The sequence below is a fragment of the Cygnus olor genome, chromosome 2 (genome assembly GCF_009769625.2).
Source record: "Cygnus olor isolate bCygOlo1 chromosome 2, bCygOlo1.pri.v2, whole genome shotgun sequence".
Taxonomy (NCBI): Eukaryota; Metazoa; Chordata; class Aves; order Anseriformes; family Anatidae; genus Cygnus; species Cygnus olor.
Window position 1 is genome coordinate 86,447,998 of NC_049170.1, and position 17,398 is coordinate 86,465,395.

Sequence of the window (17,398 nt, forward strand, 5' to 3'; positions counted from 1 at the left end):
TTGTCACGGACATGATTAATCGCGTTGCGTGCATCCCACTCCACTGGGGGCTACTGAAAAATTCCTAGAGATGCTACATGGTATTAAAAAAAAAAAAAAAAAAGGAAAGCAGTGCCGAGGGCTACTGAATGATCCATGCTGTCAAACTCCAATTATCTGACATTTATAAAAGATGCTAAATATAATTTAGTATTGATTTGCCTTCGGGGTAAAAAATATTTCTCATTATTCGCAGTCATGTATTTGATAAATTGGGAGTGCCCAAAGCAAACACCGACTTATGTAAATTAGGTATTATAGATCTTATTTTTGTCTAGCGCTCATTTTCCGTCAGCTGTGGAAGCGGTTAGTGGGAAGCGCAATTAAAACGCCACCGTAAATGACAAATGGCCATTGTGCTGGGGTGTTCCGCAGGAGCCAGCGCGCTGCTGACTTCCAGGACACGATGTGAAACACCGCCCAACCGCACGGTAAAGAGAGCACCCCAAGGCCGGCGCTGCGCTTAATTAGGTGTTTAATTAAACGGAGTGAAAGCCTCGCAGAGGCTGCCGGGGAACCGCCATCTTGGGCAGCTTTGGGCGGAGGCGTGGCGTTGCCCTCCCCTCCTCCCCTTGACCCCCTCCCCCCCCCCCTCCGCTCTGTTCCCGCGCATGCCCGGTGAGCCGGAAGCGGCGGCGGCGGCGGGGCGGCGGCGGGGCGGTGGCGGCGGAGATGGCGATGTCAGAGAAGTTCGACTCGCTGGAGGAGCACCTGGAGAAGTTCGTGGAGAACATCCGGCAGCTCGGCATCATCGTCAGTGACTTCCAGCCCAGCAGCCAGGCCGGCCTCAACCAGAAGCTGTGAGGCCTCCCGCGCGGCCCCATTCCCCTGAACGGGCCCCAAAACACCCTCAAGCCCGACCCAAAACACCCCCAAAACTCCCCAAACCCGTCCCAAAACAGCCCCAAACTAAACCCGACCCAAAACACCCCCAAACCACCCCAAACCCATCCAAAACCCACCCCAAAACAGCCCAAACCCAGTCCACATTCCGTCCTGGTGCCCGTTTTTCCTCACGACCCGCCCTGTTTTCTCCTCGCAGGAATTTCATGGTGACGGGCCTGCAGGATATCGACAAGTGCCGGCAGCAGCTTCACGACATCAGCGTGCCCTTGGAGGTGTTCGAGTGAGTGTCCTCCTGCCCGTGGTGGGTGCTGGGGGGCTCTGGAGGCTGCCTCCTTCAGCACCTCCTTCCAAAATCACATCTCAGGGCGTACCAGGAAATGATAAACTATACGCCTGATTTCTGCTCTTTCATATATATGTTTTAATTTACGTTGTACGACACTGTGCATGTAGGCAGTAATATAGCTTCTGCCCCATCTAGCAATACAGTAAGTAATCCTTCATTTTGGAAATGCACTTCTACACTAGGTTAGAATCAGGGTAGTAGAGTTGCAAACAAAAATAAATTAGGCCAGTACATGGGTATTTGAATTTCACTAGTGGCAGTCTTCATCCTATCGGAGATTTAACTGTTATAAGTAAAATTATGAATGTAGAGGGAGAGCTTTACAAGATAGCTTTTATGCAGAAGACTAGTAAATTGTTAGTATCTTGTAAAACCAAAAATATCATCAGTTTGCTACGCTCTGGTGTGTTGTTAGCTGTATAGGGCTTTCTCATAGGTCTTTCATTCTTTATTTATCTATGATAGTACTCGTAAATGTTCCTTTTTCTTCATTCAGGGATGGAATTTCCCTTTGTCTAATACTTAAGCATATTTTTATTTTGCTATATTATGTTTGCTTGTTCAAGTGCTGGTACAATTTTTACTTTTTAGTATCGTATGTGTAATTGTTCTTTGAGTTGCTTGGTGTCTTACGTGTTAATTGCTTACCATGTGCTAACGAAACTATTTTATAGTTATTCCCCTTGCAGTTACTAAGGATGGGTTCACCTTTCTACTTTCATATGTACCTATTGTATGAGAGGACCTGGGTATTATATTTTTGATAGTTTTTTCAAAGATCATGGGTCTCTGGAAACAAAGAGTTAAAACAACATATCAGGACAGCTGCTTGCTGTCTTCCTTGAGTAATATTTTGAAAGTGACTAATCTAAACTGTGTTTTTTAAAATTCACGTTTCAGACAATAGTAATAAAAAAAGCAGAACGAATACTTCTGTTCTTTGGAGAACTTTCTAGTACAAATGCAATCCCTTAGACAGTATCTTTTCTATTTTCAGATATATAGATCAAGGTCGCAACCCTCAGCTTTACACCAAAGAGTGTCTGGAGCGAGCTTTGGCTAAAAATGAGCAAGTGAAAGGAAAAATCGACACAATGAAGGTAAGCCAGAAATAATGAAATTACTAATGTATTTTGTTCAGTCCTTTCCCCAGATATATATGGGGGGAAAGGATTTCACTTATGCAGTTATTAAATCCTCCGGTGTGATCTGCATTAGGGATTGCTCTGCATCCGTGTGCCTTAATAGAGAAGCCAATACAGGAAGCTTGCAATTCACAGCTGGAGATGCAGATGTTGCTATGAATTCATTTTGACTAAAAGTATATAGTGTTGCAGATCTCTTTTGTTATTTGTGTTCTGAATACTAATGGGTACCTCACACTGTTATATATCTGTAACAGTGTGACGTGTGTAAATTTAGAAATAAGCAAAACAGAAGGGGTATTTTTACAGTCTTGAATGGGTCTTAGCATGTTTGCCGTTTTTAATAGTGTATATGAGCACAAGTTAGTCTTTATTGAATGGCTTTATGCCAGCGTTTAGGGTTTTTTGAACTTGCACTTTTATTCAGAAAGAACTTAAGCATTCTGGTATGTGGTTTTAACTACTGCTGAATGGCAAAATTAGAAAAGGAAGTTCAAAGAAAGGGGTGTTTGCGTTTCATAACGTTCTTAGGCTCGATTTTAAAATTAGTGTGGAGGATGCTGCAGAATGCAGACATACCTGTATATTTTCAGCATTTTTTTCTTTTGATAGAATGGAGCTTGCTTGTAAAAGTTGTAGGAACAGTTATGCATTTCTGAAGCAGGTGTGAGTTCCTTCGTAGATGTGGAGGGGATTACATAGCAAATCAAGTGGGCATGTCCTTTATCAGCTTTGCATCAATAACATCATCTAAACAAGTCACCTTCACAATGAAGGGTGTATGACTGGAACAGAATGTCTTAAACTTGGAAGTGTTTATGGTTACTTTCTGGAGACTATTTAAAACAAGTTGAATGGCTTTCATTCTGATCTGACTTCCTGTTAATTTTGGGTGATCTTGAATGGGTAATGGGGGGGGAAAAGGACTACCTGCTTTCCCTGAATTTCAGTAATGCCACTTACTTATCATATACTTCCATCATCATCTTCTACTAGAAAGGGAAATAAAATGCATAGGACTACTCCAGTACTTTCTTTTCCATCCCAGGAGATAAGGCAGTTGCAGCAGGGAGGGATTCTTGCTTCAAAATTGTCCGAAGAAATTCATGGAAAGCATCTGAAAGGAATGTGGTGGTAAAAGTAGGGAGGAAAAGAAGTATTTGAAGCTTAAGGTTCTGAGTCCAGCATATTTTTTCTGCAAATTGTTATTCCTTAAATTATGATACATGGAAGAAACTGCTTAGAGACAGGGAGACGGGACCCTAGACAGGTATCGATGCACCAGAGTATACCAGAGAGATACCACTGCTTTATGTTTCTTGAGTGAAGGTGCTAGTTAGTTTATGGCTAATTAAAAGCATTTTAGTTTGATCCTTTTCTAGCGGATTTCATGTTAGTGTTTTCTTTGACTCTTGTAAACGTTACTTTGGATGGGTGGGGTCTTTTTTGATAACCGTGTTTTAGGTCACTGAAATGTTAAAATGTTGTAAAAATATTTCTATTAATTGGATTACACTGCTAGATGAAATCCAAATGATGCAGGTGGGAGTGTGTGTATTTATTATCTCTGTCTCTCTCTACATAATGTTTTTTTTCTTTCCAGAAATTTAAAAGTTTGTTAATTCAAGAACTTACAAAGGTGTTCCCAGAAGACATGGCAAAGTACAAAGCTATTCGAGGAGAAGATCCTCCTCCTTAAGTTGGCCTTTAACTCTAAAAATGTCAATTCTATAAATTGATGCTTACCACTCTTTATAAAAACATGGACTGAAGAGGTGGGGTATCCAAGACTTCGTTAAAAACTAAAGTACAAATGGCCTTGATAGGACGTAAAGGAGCTTGATGATCACTCATGATTCTGGTCTGAAGCTACTGCATCTTTATGAAGACTTTCACTCAAAGATTGCTGTTGAAACTTCTTGTGGTACTTGGTTGTTCTTTCCTGAAAGGTTTTGGAAATGCTTTGATAACCTGCAGGTGATTATATAGCATTTACTACAAAGTGCATTTCCGGAGCAGAAAACCATGTTTTTTGTCTTCTGAAAAGTGTGCTCCAGGGTTGTGGGTTCATTTGTTTTTGAGAAATATATTTATTATACTTGATTTTTTTTTTTATTTGTAAACTGTTTTTTATCACTGTACAAACAATTGACTGTGTTCACCTTGGAAAATTCTGCTGAACAGGAGCCTGTCGGGCTGCAGTTTGCATGTGTCATAATGAATCACAGCCAAGAAAACCTTCAGATATGTGTTTTGTTCTGTAAGCTGCAGTGCAGATGACTGATGTAGAAGTGGAGCATATGCAGGGATTAGCTCCTCAACAATGTTAATATTTTGTGTAGTATTTAATGTAGGCCTTCATTCATTTTCTTTAAAGCAAGTTGTAGAATAAAAATTTGAAAAACATTAAACTTGTGTGTTACTCTTTAGAGAATGAACCAAAAGCTGTGTAAATTAGCATATTTATCAGTGTCAGTGATAGAAATGAAACAGGTATCAGAACTTGGGTGTTACAAGTTATATTTACAGGTAAAGTAATCTTGGCATTTTGCTTTTTGTGGGGAAAGCTTTAATACCTGAAGCAGGAGATTTTGGGGATCAGTGATTATCACACGAAGTGTTTCTGGTTAGATTCATATTCATTTGTGAAATCTCTTGCTGTTTATATACAAGACAGTCCTGAAAGAAAACAGCTTGATGGGATTGCTACCCAGGGGAATAGTGCGGAAGACTGCTTTTACAGTGAAAGAAACCAAATTTGCATGTAAAAACTTGACCTTGCTGAAGGGGAAGACAGTTTCATTTTTTTCCCCTTTACTGCTGAGATGTGTTTCATGTTTCATAGATACTTAACATCCAATTTCACATAGTTTCACAGATCAAGTAATTCAAGAAACTTATTATCACAAAAGAAGTAGCATAATGTCTGTTATGATTATTAGTCACTTTGATGAAGTAAAGCCTTTGGAGCATCTGTAATGTCAAGTATACTTATTCGTGACCAGACTTTGGCATAACAAAAGGAAAAAAATTGAGAAAGCTGGCTGTTCCTCTGAATTAGTTATTGAAGACTTGCCATAAGATAGTCCAAAGATCTAATTCTTCCTTGGTCCTACTCTGCCTTGCCCTAGTCTGCAGATATCCTTTTCCTTGTACTCCCTCCAACCACTAATTGCACTTTTCACTCCACAATGTTACTCCACGAACTTGGCAAATAACAGCAATAAAGAAAAAGCGCACAAACTTTTTTTTTTTTTCCTGCTTTGCCTGGATTGCAAGGACCTGAGGAATTCTTGAAGCGTGGCTTCAGGTTGGCACCTGCCAGCTCTAAAGAAAGTGGACAGAATACGAGGCAGGAGTGCAGAAGGCAGAGTGTTTTTAAGGTGCATGTTGTGTTGGGCAGCAGAGCTGGAGAGCAAGAGCATTGGCAACAGGAAGGTGAAATGTTTCTAGGACAAGAAGACAGTAGGTAACTGGCTTGGTTATGGGGTATTTGCTGTTCAAAACCTTTTATTTTATATATATATTTTTTGTTTTAAATATATTTTAAAATGTAGTCCTCATTTTCAAATTAGTTTTTACACACGAACGCCTAGCCATTAATGTGAGAGTCCTATCAGAAATTTACATTGTAGATGTGTGGAGCTTGAAAAATTAGACGTCTCCATCAGTTGATATGCTGACTAGCACTGTGTTGATCATCTCAGAGCTAATGAGCTTAATATGGTGTAGGTATTTTTTGTTCTTTCCGTATCTATATTCCATGTTACTTATTCTGTAGAAACTACTAATGGGATACTGGAGTTTTATACAGTATGGATTTAAACATACTGCTGATGGGAAAAGAAGAGGTAAGGAGGAAGGGGATGCCATTATCAATTCACTGGAAACAGGATTTTTACTTGACTATCAACACACTAAAGAGAATTCAAAAGTTAACATTCTGAATATTAAATATTTGTGTCCTGAATATTTCCTGTTCTTAACAGAAAGAAACGAGCTGTGTGTGTTATTTCAATGTGTCACAGCTGCCTTCTCCAGCCATGCAGCTGAACCATTTCTTCACGTCTCTGCTACTTTCCATTTCTAAGAGCACCAGCAGGGCAGGGGGAAATGAGATTTTTTTCTGGCAGAGGATGGTGAAAGAGAAATGTTGTTCATAGGATTTGTGAGTTTTCTGTGCTTTGGTGGGCTCAGTGTGGCAAGCTCTTGAAGTTGGGAAGCTCTTGAAATTGATTAATTATCCAGTAAGCATCCTTTCCTCATCCTCAACTACTGCCTGCATGTCACTCTACAGGAATGTCAGTGTGTTTTGGGATTTAGGCAGTCTCCTCCACCTTGTGGAAGAAGCTATTCACTTTGCTGCCATTACAACCTCGCCATCCTTCTATAAAATCATTAAATCATAGAATCAAAAGCTGTACTGACTTGGACTAATTCTGCGCATTTGATTTGTTTGCAAACATCATTCAATTTCAGACATTTTCTCCTGATACTGGCACCAATTTAAAGATTTGATTGTGCCAGCTGTGTAATACAGGAAGGCCTTGTGCATTCTCTCTTCTCCCTGTTAATGCTGTTACTGCAACATTATTAAAGTAGTTGAATAAGTTGATTTCTGCAGAATGAAGAGAAATGGCACAGGCTTCTAACAAATAACAACACTTCCAAAACAAGAATTGAATCACAGCATCTAGAGTCCTCAACAATTTTATATAAGCACAATAGGGATTTTTATTTTAAAATTTATCCTATTGTTATCCCAGTTAACAAAGAATATTCTATGCTGTTAGATATTTCCAGTTTTTAACAATAATTTTATGGTGTAAAGGGTAATAATTTCCTCAGGTTGTGCATTTCCCTCTGTCTTGCTTTTATCCTCCATCCTGTAATTAATTATTACCTTATTTAGTGGACATTAATGAAGAATATTTTGCCAAAATAATATAAAGATTACTTTCTTTCCACTTTATATCATGAACGAGTGGACTTCTTTAAAAATTTTTGTCCCTTTTGACTGGTGCTTCTTGACAGCTGTTAGCCTTAGAACTCTATCTCCTTCCTGCTTCTCCATGGCTTACGAGATTTTTCATCTCAGCTGCTTTTTAATATAGAATCACAGAATCATAGAACATCCGGAGTTGGAAGGGACCCACAAGGATCATCAAGTCCAACTCCTGGCACCACGCAGGTCTGCCCAAAAATTCAGACCATATGACTAAGAGCATAGTCCAAAATATGTCTCTTTCTCCAGCAGAGCAGAAATATTCAAGGCCAGAATTCTTAGTGGGATGATGGTGTGGCTGGGACATGGAAGTGTGAAACCTGGAGAGTGACACCTTTGTTGGCATTCACTCTTTAAGCTGATATTCCCCATTGGTGACAGCATTTGTCAAGGTGTCCTCCTCTCATCGTGCTCGACTCGGAGACTAGAAGTGACGTTCACAGTGAAAAGGAGGAACCTCTGAGGGAAAGGAACAGCCCACAGGCTTGTTGTGAAGTTTGGCTGGCATTGAAGTGAGCCCCTAGTAATTGATGATGCTGTCTGGAAGCATTTGCAGGGCACTGGGAACTGTCTTAGGAAGAGCTGGGTGGCCTGTGGGGATGTGGGCAACACCCTGAGCAGGATGAAGTGAGCCGCCTTGGTGAACAGGTCATGATTACATGGACAGATGTGTTCCCATGCGAGGGGAGCAGGTTTGCTTTGAAATCCACAAATTGCCAGGGCTGGTCTGGAGTGGGGTAAGTCTTTAGGAGACCCTGTGCTCCTTGCAGAGACGTTCAGTTGCCAGCACTGGTGCTGCAGGCCAAGACACAGTCAGCCACACCTGCCTGCACTGTGGGCCACCAGCAGGTCCTGGTCATCAGGTGCTGTGTCTTCTAGCAGCCCCCTCATCTGGCTGCAGGTGCATTTGGGACCCCAGCCTTCTCCCATTTTTGAAACCCTGCTTTGTTTAGTTCTTCATGTATAGGATGCCTAACCTAAAGCTGTGAATTCTAACAGGTAATAAATAATACACCTGTTACAGGAGTTACATGATGCAACTGGTAAATGTGTCCTTCCAGCTCTGCGAAACACAGAGTCAAGGTGACACAAGTGTCTGCCCTGCTCTGGGAACACTGTGCTTACTGCATCTGCTTTGACTACTTCCTTATGCTTAAAACTCTTCATTTTCTTAACTAAAATAATTGAAGGGCACGCATTGCAAGGTACTTCTGTAACAATTCTGTTGATTCAAATCAGGAATCTTTGTTTTCTGTATTGTGACATATTTCATACTCAGAACTAGATGTATTTAGTCTCAACATGATGTAATGCAGACAGTAAAAAAGAAATACCTTTCCGCAGAGTATGAAAATTTTCAAAACAATTCCTTCTTCTCTCCTAAATGAAAAGTCCCTTTATGTGCTAAGAAAAAGCACGTTATATTCCCACTCCTATAGATATAACTTGATTCTAATTTACTTGGTATTTGTCCTTTGGTCATTATAATCAAACTTCTCCAAATATTCCTCAAAGGAAGAAGAAGCTACCTTTATATACAATCTGGGAAAAGGCAATTTGAAATTATTGTCATACATCATTATTTAACAAGTTACTTTGTGGGAATCTGGGCCATATTTATTATCACTTCTGCTGCAAAAATAGCATTTACTCTTAATGTTAATTGTTGAGATTCATAGATGTTTACTTTGTATGATGCTAAAGATTAAAAATTTCTGTGATTGTATAGCTGTAATGACATATACCAAGCCACTTCTGTACCATCATGGGAATTTCCAGTCCTCATCAGAAAACAAAAAGAGAAGCTCATAACAGTCTGTCACTGAAATCACTGGTAGGTGCCATTTTTATAGGGGAAATGATATAAATGTTTTTACCCTAGGCACCTTAGAAACACACTGCTAAAGTAAGAGATTACCATTTAAATATAAAAGAATTTCCTTCTTCAGGATTATTATTACTTTCAAAGTACTATTACCTTTTAAATGTTAGACTATTCTCTATTATTTTATTACATTTGACCAATACATTCTCAAGTGTTTCTCTGATATGGTTAAAGCCTAAAAGGCAAGAAGTTTCAGCAGACATAAATGGCTTTGAATAGATCTCTTATCAAATATAAGATGTTACTTGGTCTAAGAGTATTTAATATCACTTAAGACTAAATAAGTCTTGGTTGAAAACTATTTAATATCATTTCTGGTCATCACATATGAAGTTACAATATTTAAAGGAATCATTGAATATATACCTGGTTTAAAAAAAAAAAAAAAAAAGATTCAGCGATACGACAAATCTAATGTAAGAGATGCATGTTAAAAAATCAACAAAATTTCTTCTTTCAGAGCTCTTCTCTCAAGAAATGTGAAAAAAATATCTAAAATTGTGAAATGTTTTCAGAGTACAGTAGATATCAATTATGTGGCAGCTTTTTACTCATCCTGGGAATTTCTTCTGTCACACAGCATATTGCAGAAGATGCATAACTTCATAGATGTACCTTTCCCTTGGACAGAAATTCAACTCTTATATAAACGAATTTTCTGTGGCTGCTCAGCATACTTGTAAGCTCTGTCATATCTAGAGGTTGATAGTCATGGTTGCACATCATTAAGATTACAAGAAAAATCTCCTTTTCCACTCTTTTTTGGTCAAGTGGGGAAGAACGAAATACTATTATAACATGCTTGAACTCACTGAGATTATGGTGAAAGCAAAAGAAAGGAAGCAATTAGTAAAAATACTTTTTTTCTCCCATATATTTGGGCTCCAAATTTTACAAACCGACGAGTTACAAAGCTAACCATATAAATATTGCTGTTACTGTTACCTTTATTATTACCTAAGGAACACAAATAGTGCTGGACCTGCCTCATCTCTGTGACCTTTCCTGAGGATTTGGACACCAGGTTGAAGCTGGCCACGATTGCTGGGCCTGCCCTGCTTACCTTGTGGGATGGGTCCCCCTGCCCTGCTGGGAGGTCTCACCATCTATGGGCTCCTTGCCACTTAGGGAGCAGTTGGCCCTTGTAGCTTGCTGGCATTTAGTTTTGCCCCTAAAATAAATATTTCCTACTTACATGTACAAATTACAGAAGTCTTACATACTAAATGCCATTAGAGCTTTGTTTGATTTAGTCATCCGTTCCACACTGTGACATGTAACAAAGAAAATAACCCCTACATTTTCTTCTCCCCACCTTTGTTGTACAGAGGAAAAAAAATCCAGTGCTTAGAAAAACACTAATTTTCACAATATCCCTGTGGCAAGTGTGGTTATAGTTGCAGATTTATTAAATGAATTAGAAACATCAACGTAGGCCAGACGTGGAACAAAAGTAAGAACAAGGCTCCATGTGCCTCCATACCTGTTCCTCAGGTAGGCTAGAGATGCTCTACATATACACATGGATACATATACACATGGATATTTGACAAATATTCCAGCCTTAAACTGAAAGAGCTCTGAACTGATCAAGAGGATGAAATATTTGGGAGAGCTTGCAGAGCTGCTCATATCCATTTCAATCTGACTTTGTCAAAATTAATTGTAAAGCCCTTTACCAAGTGTGTTGAAAAGATTCTGGGGGTAGAAGTCCACTGATAAAAATCAGTCACCAGATCGGGAGTGAATGTTTTTACAGTCTGGCTCACAGAAAACAACTTCTGTCTATTTAGCAAGATGACCCAGCAACCAATTTTCTAGAGCCACTGCAATTGCTTACCATGAAAATTACAGGTTATGTTCAAGAAAGGGTGAACACCAAATGAGCCTTTGTGCATTCGTTCCACTTTCTGCTGAGCAGCATTGGCCACAGCTTTCTGAGCATCATATCTCATTTACAAGGTGACCCTGAACACAAAACCTTTTAATTAGCCTGAAAATCCAACCTGCTTTATATACATGACTGTCAGCCCTCTCGCCTTCTGCTGCCCTTTGTTGCTATGGCAGCGGTCTCCCAACAATGGAGGTTATATTGCAGAAGGAGAAAAGCATAGCCAAGATGCTCAGAGCTTGTGTGTGAAGCCGGATAAATATTCATGTTGCAACCGGGTGCTGAAGAACTGCTCTTTGAGTAAGTTCTGTTGCTATTGTTCACCCTCAAATAACACCCGGAATAAACTTCCCCTTATTAATAAATAAACAAATCCCCAGGTAGACAGCAAATGGTAAATCTTCTTCCGTCCCCAAAGAGCAGTTGGGAAGTGCCACGTGAGGAGACTGACGTACAAAAAGAAATGAATAAGGTGCTTGACCAGTATATGTCGATCTATTGAGATCTGTAAGACCCCTCCGGCTTTTACTGGTCGACAATTATCATTAGGCCCATTGTATTGATGGTACAATCAAAAGCAGAATCGTATCAACTATCTAGATCTATATAATGATCTATTGATTACTACAAAGTATATGGTTCAGATTTATTTTGTGATAAAAATCACAAAAGGGCATAGATACTTATACCTAAAAGTGTAATCAGCTGTTGATCTACTCTTGAATACCTTCCTTTCTTATCCTGCGTGTCTTTCTCCATGGCATCTTTCTTAATGTCACTAAATTCTTTAATTTATCTTGAGGTTGTAGATAAATCTTCAGAATGTCTGAACATACTTTGTCATGTATTCCAGTGCTGCAAACTGGGAATTGTAAATGATTTTTCTAAAAAAAATAGTATGCTGGGATGGTTCCAACAGAATTTTTGGAGCTAGTTAACATCTGTGCTGACCCACAGCTTATTTTAGCTCATAAATCTCATAAGCATCAAACATGATGCTGTGCCTTCAGTAGAACACTGATTACTATAATACATCTTCCTGTCATACACTGACAAATACAGAGATACAGAAACAAAAAAAGAAAGGAGGACTGGAGTCATAGACATAGCTTCAGGACCGGTGACATTAAGACATCTCAAGAAAAGGGAAAAAAACGAGTAAAGAAGGCTGCTTCTGTCTGGATATCCAAATTTGATTTAAGGAATTCATATTGCTTCAGTGTTGTGTTAAAATGTTAGTGGCAGACTGCTGTACAGCAAAAAGGAAGGAGAAGTACTATATCACTACAAAGTATATTTTGGTTTCCTCTAAATAATACAGAGTAGACTGTAATTCATTCCTTAAATTACAAAATTTACTTAATCTTGAAATGAATAAGTATTATGTAGTTGCTTAGCAACTCAGACAATGCCAACATCCTTGGCCAGGTTGTATCATTCCTTTTCTGAATTTCTGGCAGTATCTTTCCATCTGCTTAAATTTCTGTAACAGTTTCTCTGCCTTTTATGCTTTAAACCCAAGTCTGTCCCCTTCCATTTCTCTGCACAAGAGACAGCCTTGCTACCAGGGAAGTGATTCCATAGAACTGAAAGCTGTAATGTATTTGATATATCTCTATGTCCCTATAGTCTCTTGGAACGGTCTATGGGGAAATGCAGTTGAATTCTGTTTTCATGAATTAATTTAGTTAGTTTTGATTGAAGATTTACCTGGTCTTTGTCCTGGGTCAGACATATTGTTTCCCATAATGGGAAACTTTTCCAGCAAGAAGTTGCAACAAAAGAAATTCCACTTACATGTAAGGAAGCAGTTCTCCTCCCTGAGCGTAGTTAAGCACTGAAACAGATTGCTCAAAGAGATGATGAATTTCCCTCCTTGGCAGTTCTCAAGACTCACCTGGATGACCTCCATAAATCCTTTCCAATCAGGTTTTCTCTGATGCCATGCAAGGGAAACATTCCTGCACTGGGGCACATTATGGATTACATTCCCTACGAAAGTATGCAGGGACATGACTAGGCCTTGTGTGTGGGCTTAGGCAACAGAACAGACCATGAGAAAATACCAGACATGACAGGAGAAAATGCTGAACATAGCAAATAACAGAGTGAGCTGCTGACAAACTTTGCAAAGTAACATCATGAGAAATAGCTGGATTTCACAAATTGTTATGGGGAGCTATGTGAGAGAAGGCTAATCTCTACAGGTACTTGGAGGGGAATATTGGGAACCTTTCTGGGAGTGCAGTCTTAAATGGAAAACAGTACCTAAGTTACCATTGTCAATCATACCATGGCCTAGATGACATAAGGTAACAGTATCAGATGCCAAATGTTGTTTACTAAAAGTGGGACCAGTAAGGAAAAAGTAATTGGTGTGGGTTGTTTATTTGGGAAGAGACAAGTGTGGATAAAGATTGGGATCAAGATGGGTGGAGAGAATTATAAGCATGGGAAAATGGAGGGAAATGGGGATAAAAGAGGATAATCATGTAAAAGAAAGCTGCTGGTTGATACATGAGTCTGACTGAGCCCGTACCCACTACAGTCTGTCTTGTCTTCTTATTAAATCCTATTCTTAACTATTTTTTTTCTGTGTAATATCACTCTCTGTCCTGTGTGAGTGTGGAGTGGTCTAAGTGTCAGTAACTGCAGTAGGGGCCCCAGCTCATGAGGGCCCATAGTGCCTACTGGAGAGTCTGGTATGCTGACATTTCCCAAGCTAATTTCAGTCTTCCGTGTGTGTATGTGTGTGTAATTCACTTCAAGATGGACTAGCTGCAAGTAGAAGACCTGTGTTTGGACAGACCGAAGGTTTGAGCCAATGCCTGGATAATGGCCCATGGCCCAAGTGTGGGTATCAGCATGGCTTAGAGCCTGTGCTAATACCAAAAGGATTTATGCATGTGCTGTGCTTCTGAATCTGCAGAATGAAGGTGTGTGTATATTCACATTAGTGAACGTTAATCCTGACAAACTGAGAGAAGGAACATGACCTAGCTAATTGTATTTAAGTTTATGTGAGTGCTGTTGCGTTCATGTAGGTGCCAGCAAAAGCACTGTTTGGTCCATGTGTCAGTCCATGTGTCATGTTAGTACTGTGTGTATGGTAGGTGTGCGTAACTGTATCTCTGCAATACATGGTCAGTCTCACTATTGGTCACACCTGCAAAGAGAAAAGCAGCTGCCACATACATTAGATGGGGATGGGAGAAACCTGATGGACTTTGGCAGGCTGGGGAGGGGAATCTCCTGGGGTCCCTCAGCAGTCCCTATCTGAGAAGCCCTTCCCCCAGCAGCTCTCCTTGAGAATTGGGCCCACATGAACCCAATGAGGTTCAGCAAGTCCACGTGCAAGGTGCTGCACCTGGATCAGAGCAATCCCAGACATGAGCGCAGACTGGGAGAAGAACTCATTCAGAGGAGACCTGTGGAGAAGGACTTGGGGGTTCCGGTGGACAAAAAGCTTGACATGAGCCAGCAGTGTGTGCTTGCAGCCCAGAAGGCCAACTGCATCCTGGGCTGCATCAACAGAGGAGTGACCAGCAGGGTGAGTGAGGTGATTGTCACCCCCTCCTCTGCCCTTGTGAGGCCCCCCTGGAGTGCTGCTTGCAGGTCTGGGGCCCCAGCACCAGAAAGATGCGGACCTATTAGAACGGGTCCAGAGGAGGGCCATGAAGTTGATCAGAGGGCTGGAGCACCTCTCCTTTGAAGGCAGGCTGAGAGAGCTGGGGGTGTTCAGCCTGAACAAGAAAAGGCTCCAGAGAGCCCTCATTGCAACCTTCCAGTACCTAAAGGGGGCTTGTAAAAAAGATAGAGAACAACTTTTTGCTTGAGCAGACAATGACAGGACAAGGGGGAATGGCTTTAAACTGAAAGAGGGGAGATTTACATTAGATGTTAGGAGTAAATTCTTCACTCAGAGGGTGGTGAGGCACTGGCAGAGGTTGCCCAGAGAAGCTGTGGATGCCCCATCCCTGGAGGTGTTCAAGGCCAGGCTGGATGGCGCCTTGGGCAACCTGGTCTGGTGGGAGGTGTCCCTGCCCATGGCAGGGGGGTTGGAACTTGGTGATCTTTAAGGTCTCTTCCAACCCAAGCCGTTCTGTGGTTCTGTCTGTTTTGGATCATGTAATAGCATCATACCTGCAAATGAAGGTGAAAGTGAGGCTGATGTTCAGGGTTGTGTCTCAAGTGAGGCACACACCTTCCATCTCTGATGGAGTCCATTTCCCCAGTATTGCTTCTCAGTGTGTTGGTTGGCTGCATCCCACATGCAGGAGGCACAGGTTTTGGAGGGAAGCCCAGTCCTGCAGGGGAAACATGAATTACTAGCTCCTTGGTGAGGGAAACAGGATGTGGGCTTGGGGCTATGTTCTGGAAGTGTGAAGTGGAAGGCTTGACAGACCTGCTGCTGGGAGGAGCTGTGTTAACGATACCTGGTAGTTACAGTACTCACTCCTCAATCCATCTTCATTCCAGGTTTGACAGGATCAGACTGAATAACTAGCTTTAGCAGGACCAGGACTTTCAAGGGCTGGAGACAAAGTGTTCTGCACTGTTAGATTACATGACTCTTTGCACTGTTAGATTACATGACTCTTAACCTTGGCATTTTCTGATCCTGACATCAGAGTCTATACTAACAGCAAGCAACAGAAAAGTAGGAAGAGGGCTGGGGGAGAGAAGTATGCAGCAATAAGTTGTTTGCTTATTCTTTTCTAAATTGCTTAGCTACCATGGAGATAAGCATAGCACAGATACCAAGAGGAACTAATGTTATTCCCGCACATGTCATTTGACAGCACTGTGTACAGTTATAAAGCTTTAAAAATAAAATATCTTAGTGATTGAATTTAGGAAATCTGAACCTCAGATCAGTGAACAGTATTGCCTTTCAAGAGAGAAAAAAAAAAAAGAAAAAAAGAAAAGAAAAAAAGAAACAACAAAACTTAAAAAGCAAAAGACCAGGGGCCGTGTCTTCATATCTCAGCTTTTGAAATGAAGCTTGGAGAACAGGAATCTTGCCTTTGTGTTGCTATCATAATTTATTTACTTTATGCTTTTTTTTTTCTGTGTTTTATTTTGTTCTACTGCAGTAGTGCTTAAGCAGGAAAGCAAAAGGGGGAGGTGGTGTAAAAAGTAATAACACTTTATTTGATATTGGTTTCTTCTTCTTTCCATAGGGAACTCTTCCAGAAGGAGCATATCTACACCTGGCATCTCTGGTCTCGTTTCACAGTTGGGAGGAGTATATGTGGATGTGCAGGCTGCTGTTCTTCATTGTATTAGCCCCTCTGGAAAGGTTAATGAGAATATACTTCTTTTGGAGACTGGAGCTAGCATGACTTCACAAAACCATAGAGCCCTTCTTTCCTCCATGCCCTGTGCTCCTGCAGAAAGCCCAGGCTGGAAGAATGACTTACATCGATAGACAATGACATATGTGACAGTAATAAAACTGGTAGCAACTAAGGAAGGTGGTGTTTGCACCAAAACAACAACACAATTGACTCTTCAGCAGAAGACTTGCATTCTGACAGCAGGAGGGTGGCAGCGTGGTTACAGGACATGCGTTGTGCCTTTCTTCATCCCAGGCTCCTGAAGGGAATGATATAACTGCTCCAAAGCAGTTGATTGTCACCAGCAAAGAAATTCGGAAGACATAGTGAGCGCTCTGTAACTGGCATCTCTCATCTTCTCTGTTACACACAAGCGATCCATCTCCAAACATTAATACACACAATTTACTTGAGTGAAACCTAGGAAAGAACGATTGTAAGAGTGGAGAACCAGTTTTGTTTAAAATAAATATCACCTTCCCTACCTATATAGTGCCTGTGTTGATTTTCATTGCCTTAATTTGATATGGTTCCAGTTTTGTGAATGCATCACAGTCATATTAAGTATTCAACAGCTTCTAGGCAAGTGCTCTAAAAATTAAGCTATAGTTCCTTTAATTCTTTCACTTAATAACCAATCATTATTCCATTCAAAATACGACAGGTTGTGATGCTGAAGGGTTTCCAACCCCGAATGCCTTGTATCAAGACTGTTCCACCAATTTTTTATGGGGTAGGATATGGCAAACTAAAGGAGGGGGAATATGCATGTGGAAAGGGTTGGACTGAGGGAGTAGGAAGAGAGGGGTGATACTCCATTTATATTTCTCCTAAATATGGTGAAAAAAGTCTAAAACCCTCTCTGTCCTCTCCCTCTTTTACCCGCATTTATCATGTCATTT

The 17,398-nt window shown here is 40.6% G+C and overlaps 1 protein-coding gene and 1 long non-coding RNA gene across 2 annotated transcripts; both read left to right on the forward strand.

Annotated features, from left to right (window-relative positions):
- The first annotated feature begins 641 nt into the window (after positions 1 to 641).
- On the forward strand, positions 642 to 4,780 carry MED10 (mediator complex subunit 10). Its single transcript, XM_040548987.1, has 4 exons — positions 642 to 839; positions 1,082 to 1,165; positions 2,229 to 2,331; positions 3,980 to 4,780. The coding sequence occupies exons 1-4, from the start codon at positions 712 to 714 to the stop codon at positions 4,073 to 4,075; spliced, it is 411 nt and encodes a 136-aa protein (XP_040404921.1). The 5' UTR covers positions 642 to 711; the 3' UTR covers positions 4,076 to 4,780.
- Positions 4,781 to 11,139: 6,359 nt separating this feature from the next.
- Positions 11,140 to 16,983, forward strand: LOC121065620. The gene is made up of 2 exons (XR_005817199.1): positions 11,140 to 11,457; positions 16,341 to 16,983. It is a non-coding gene; the product is annotated as an uncharacterized LOC121065620 (long non-coding RNA).
- Positions 16,984 to 17,398: the final 415 nt, after the last annotated feature.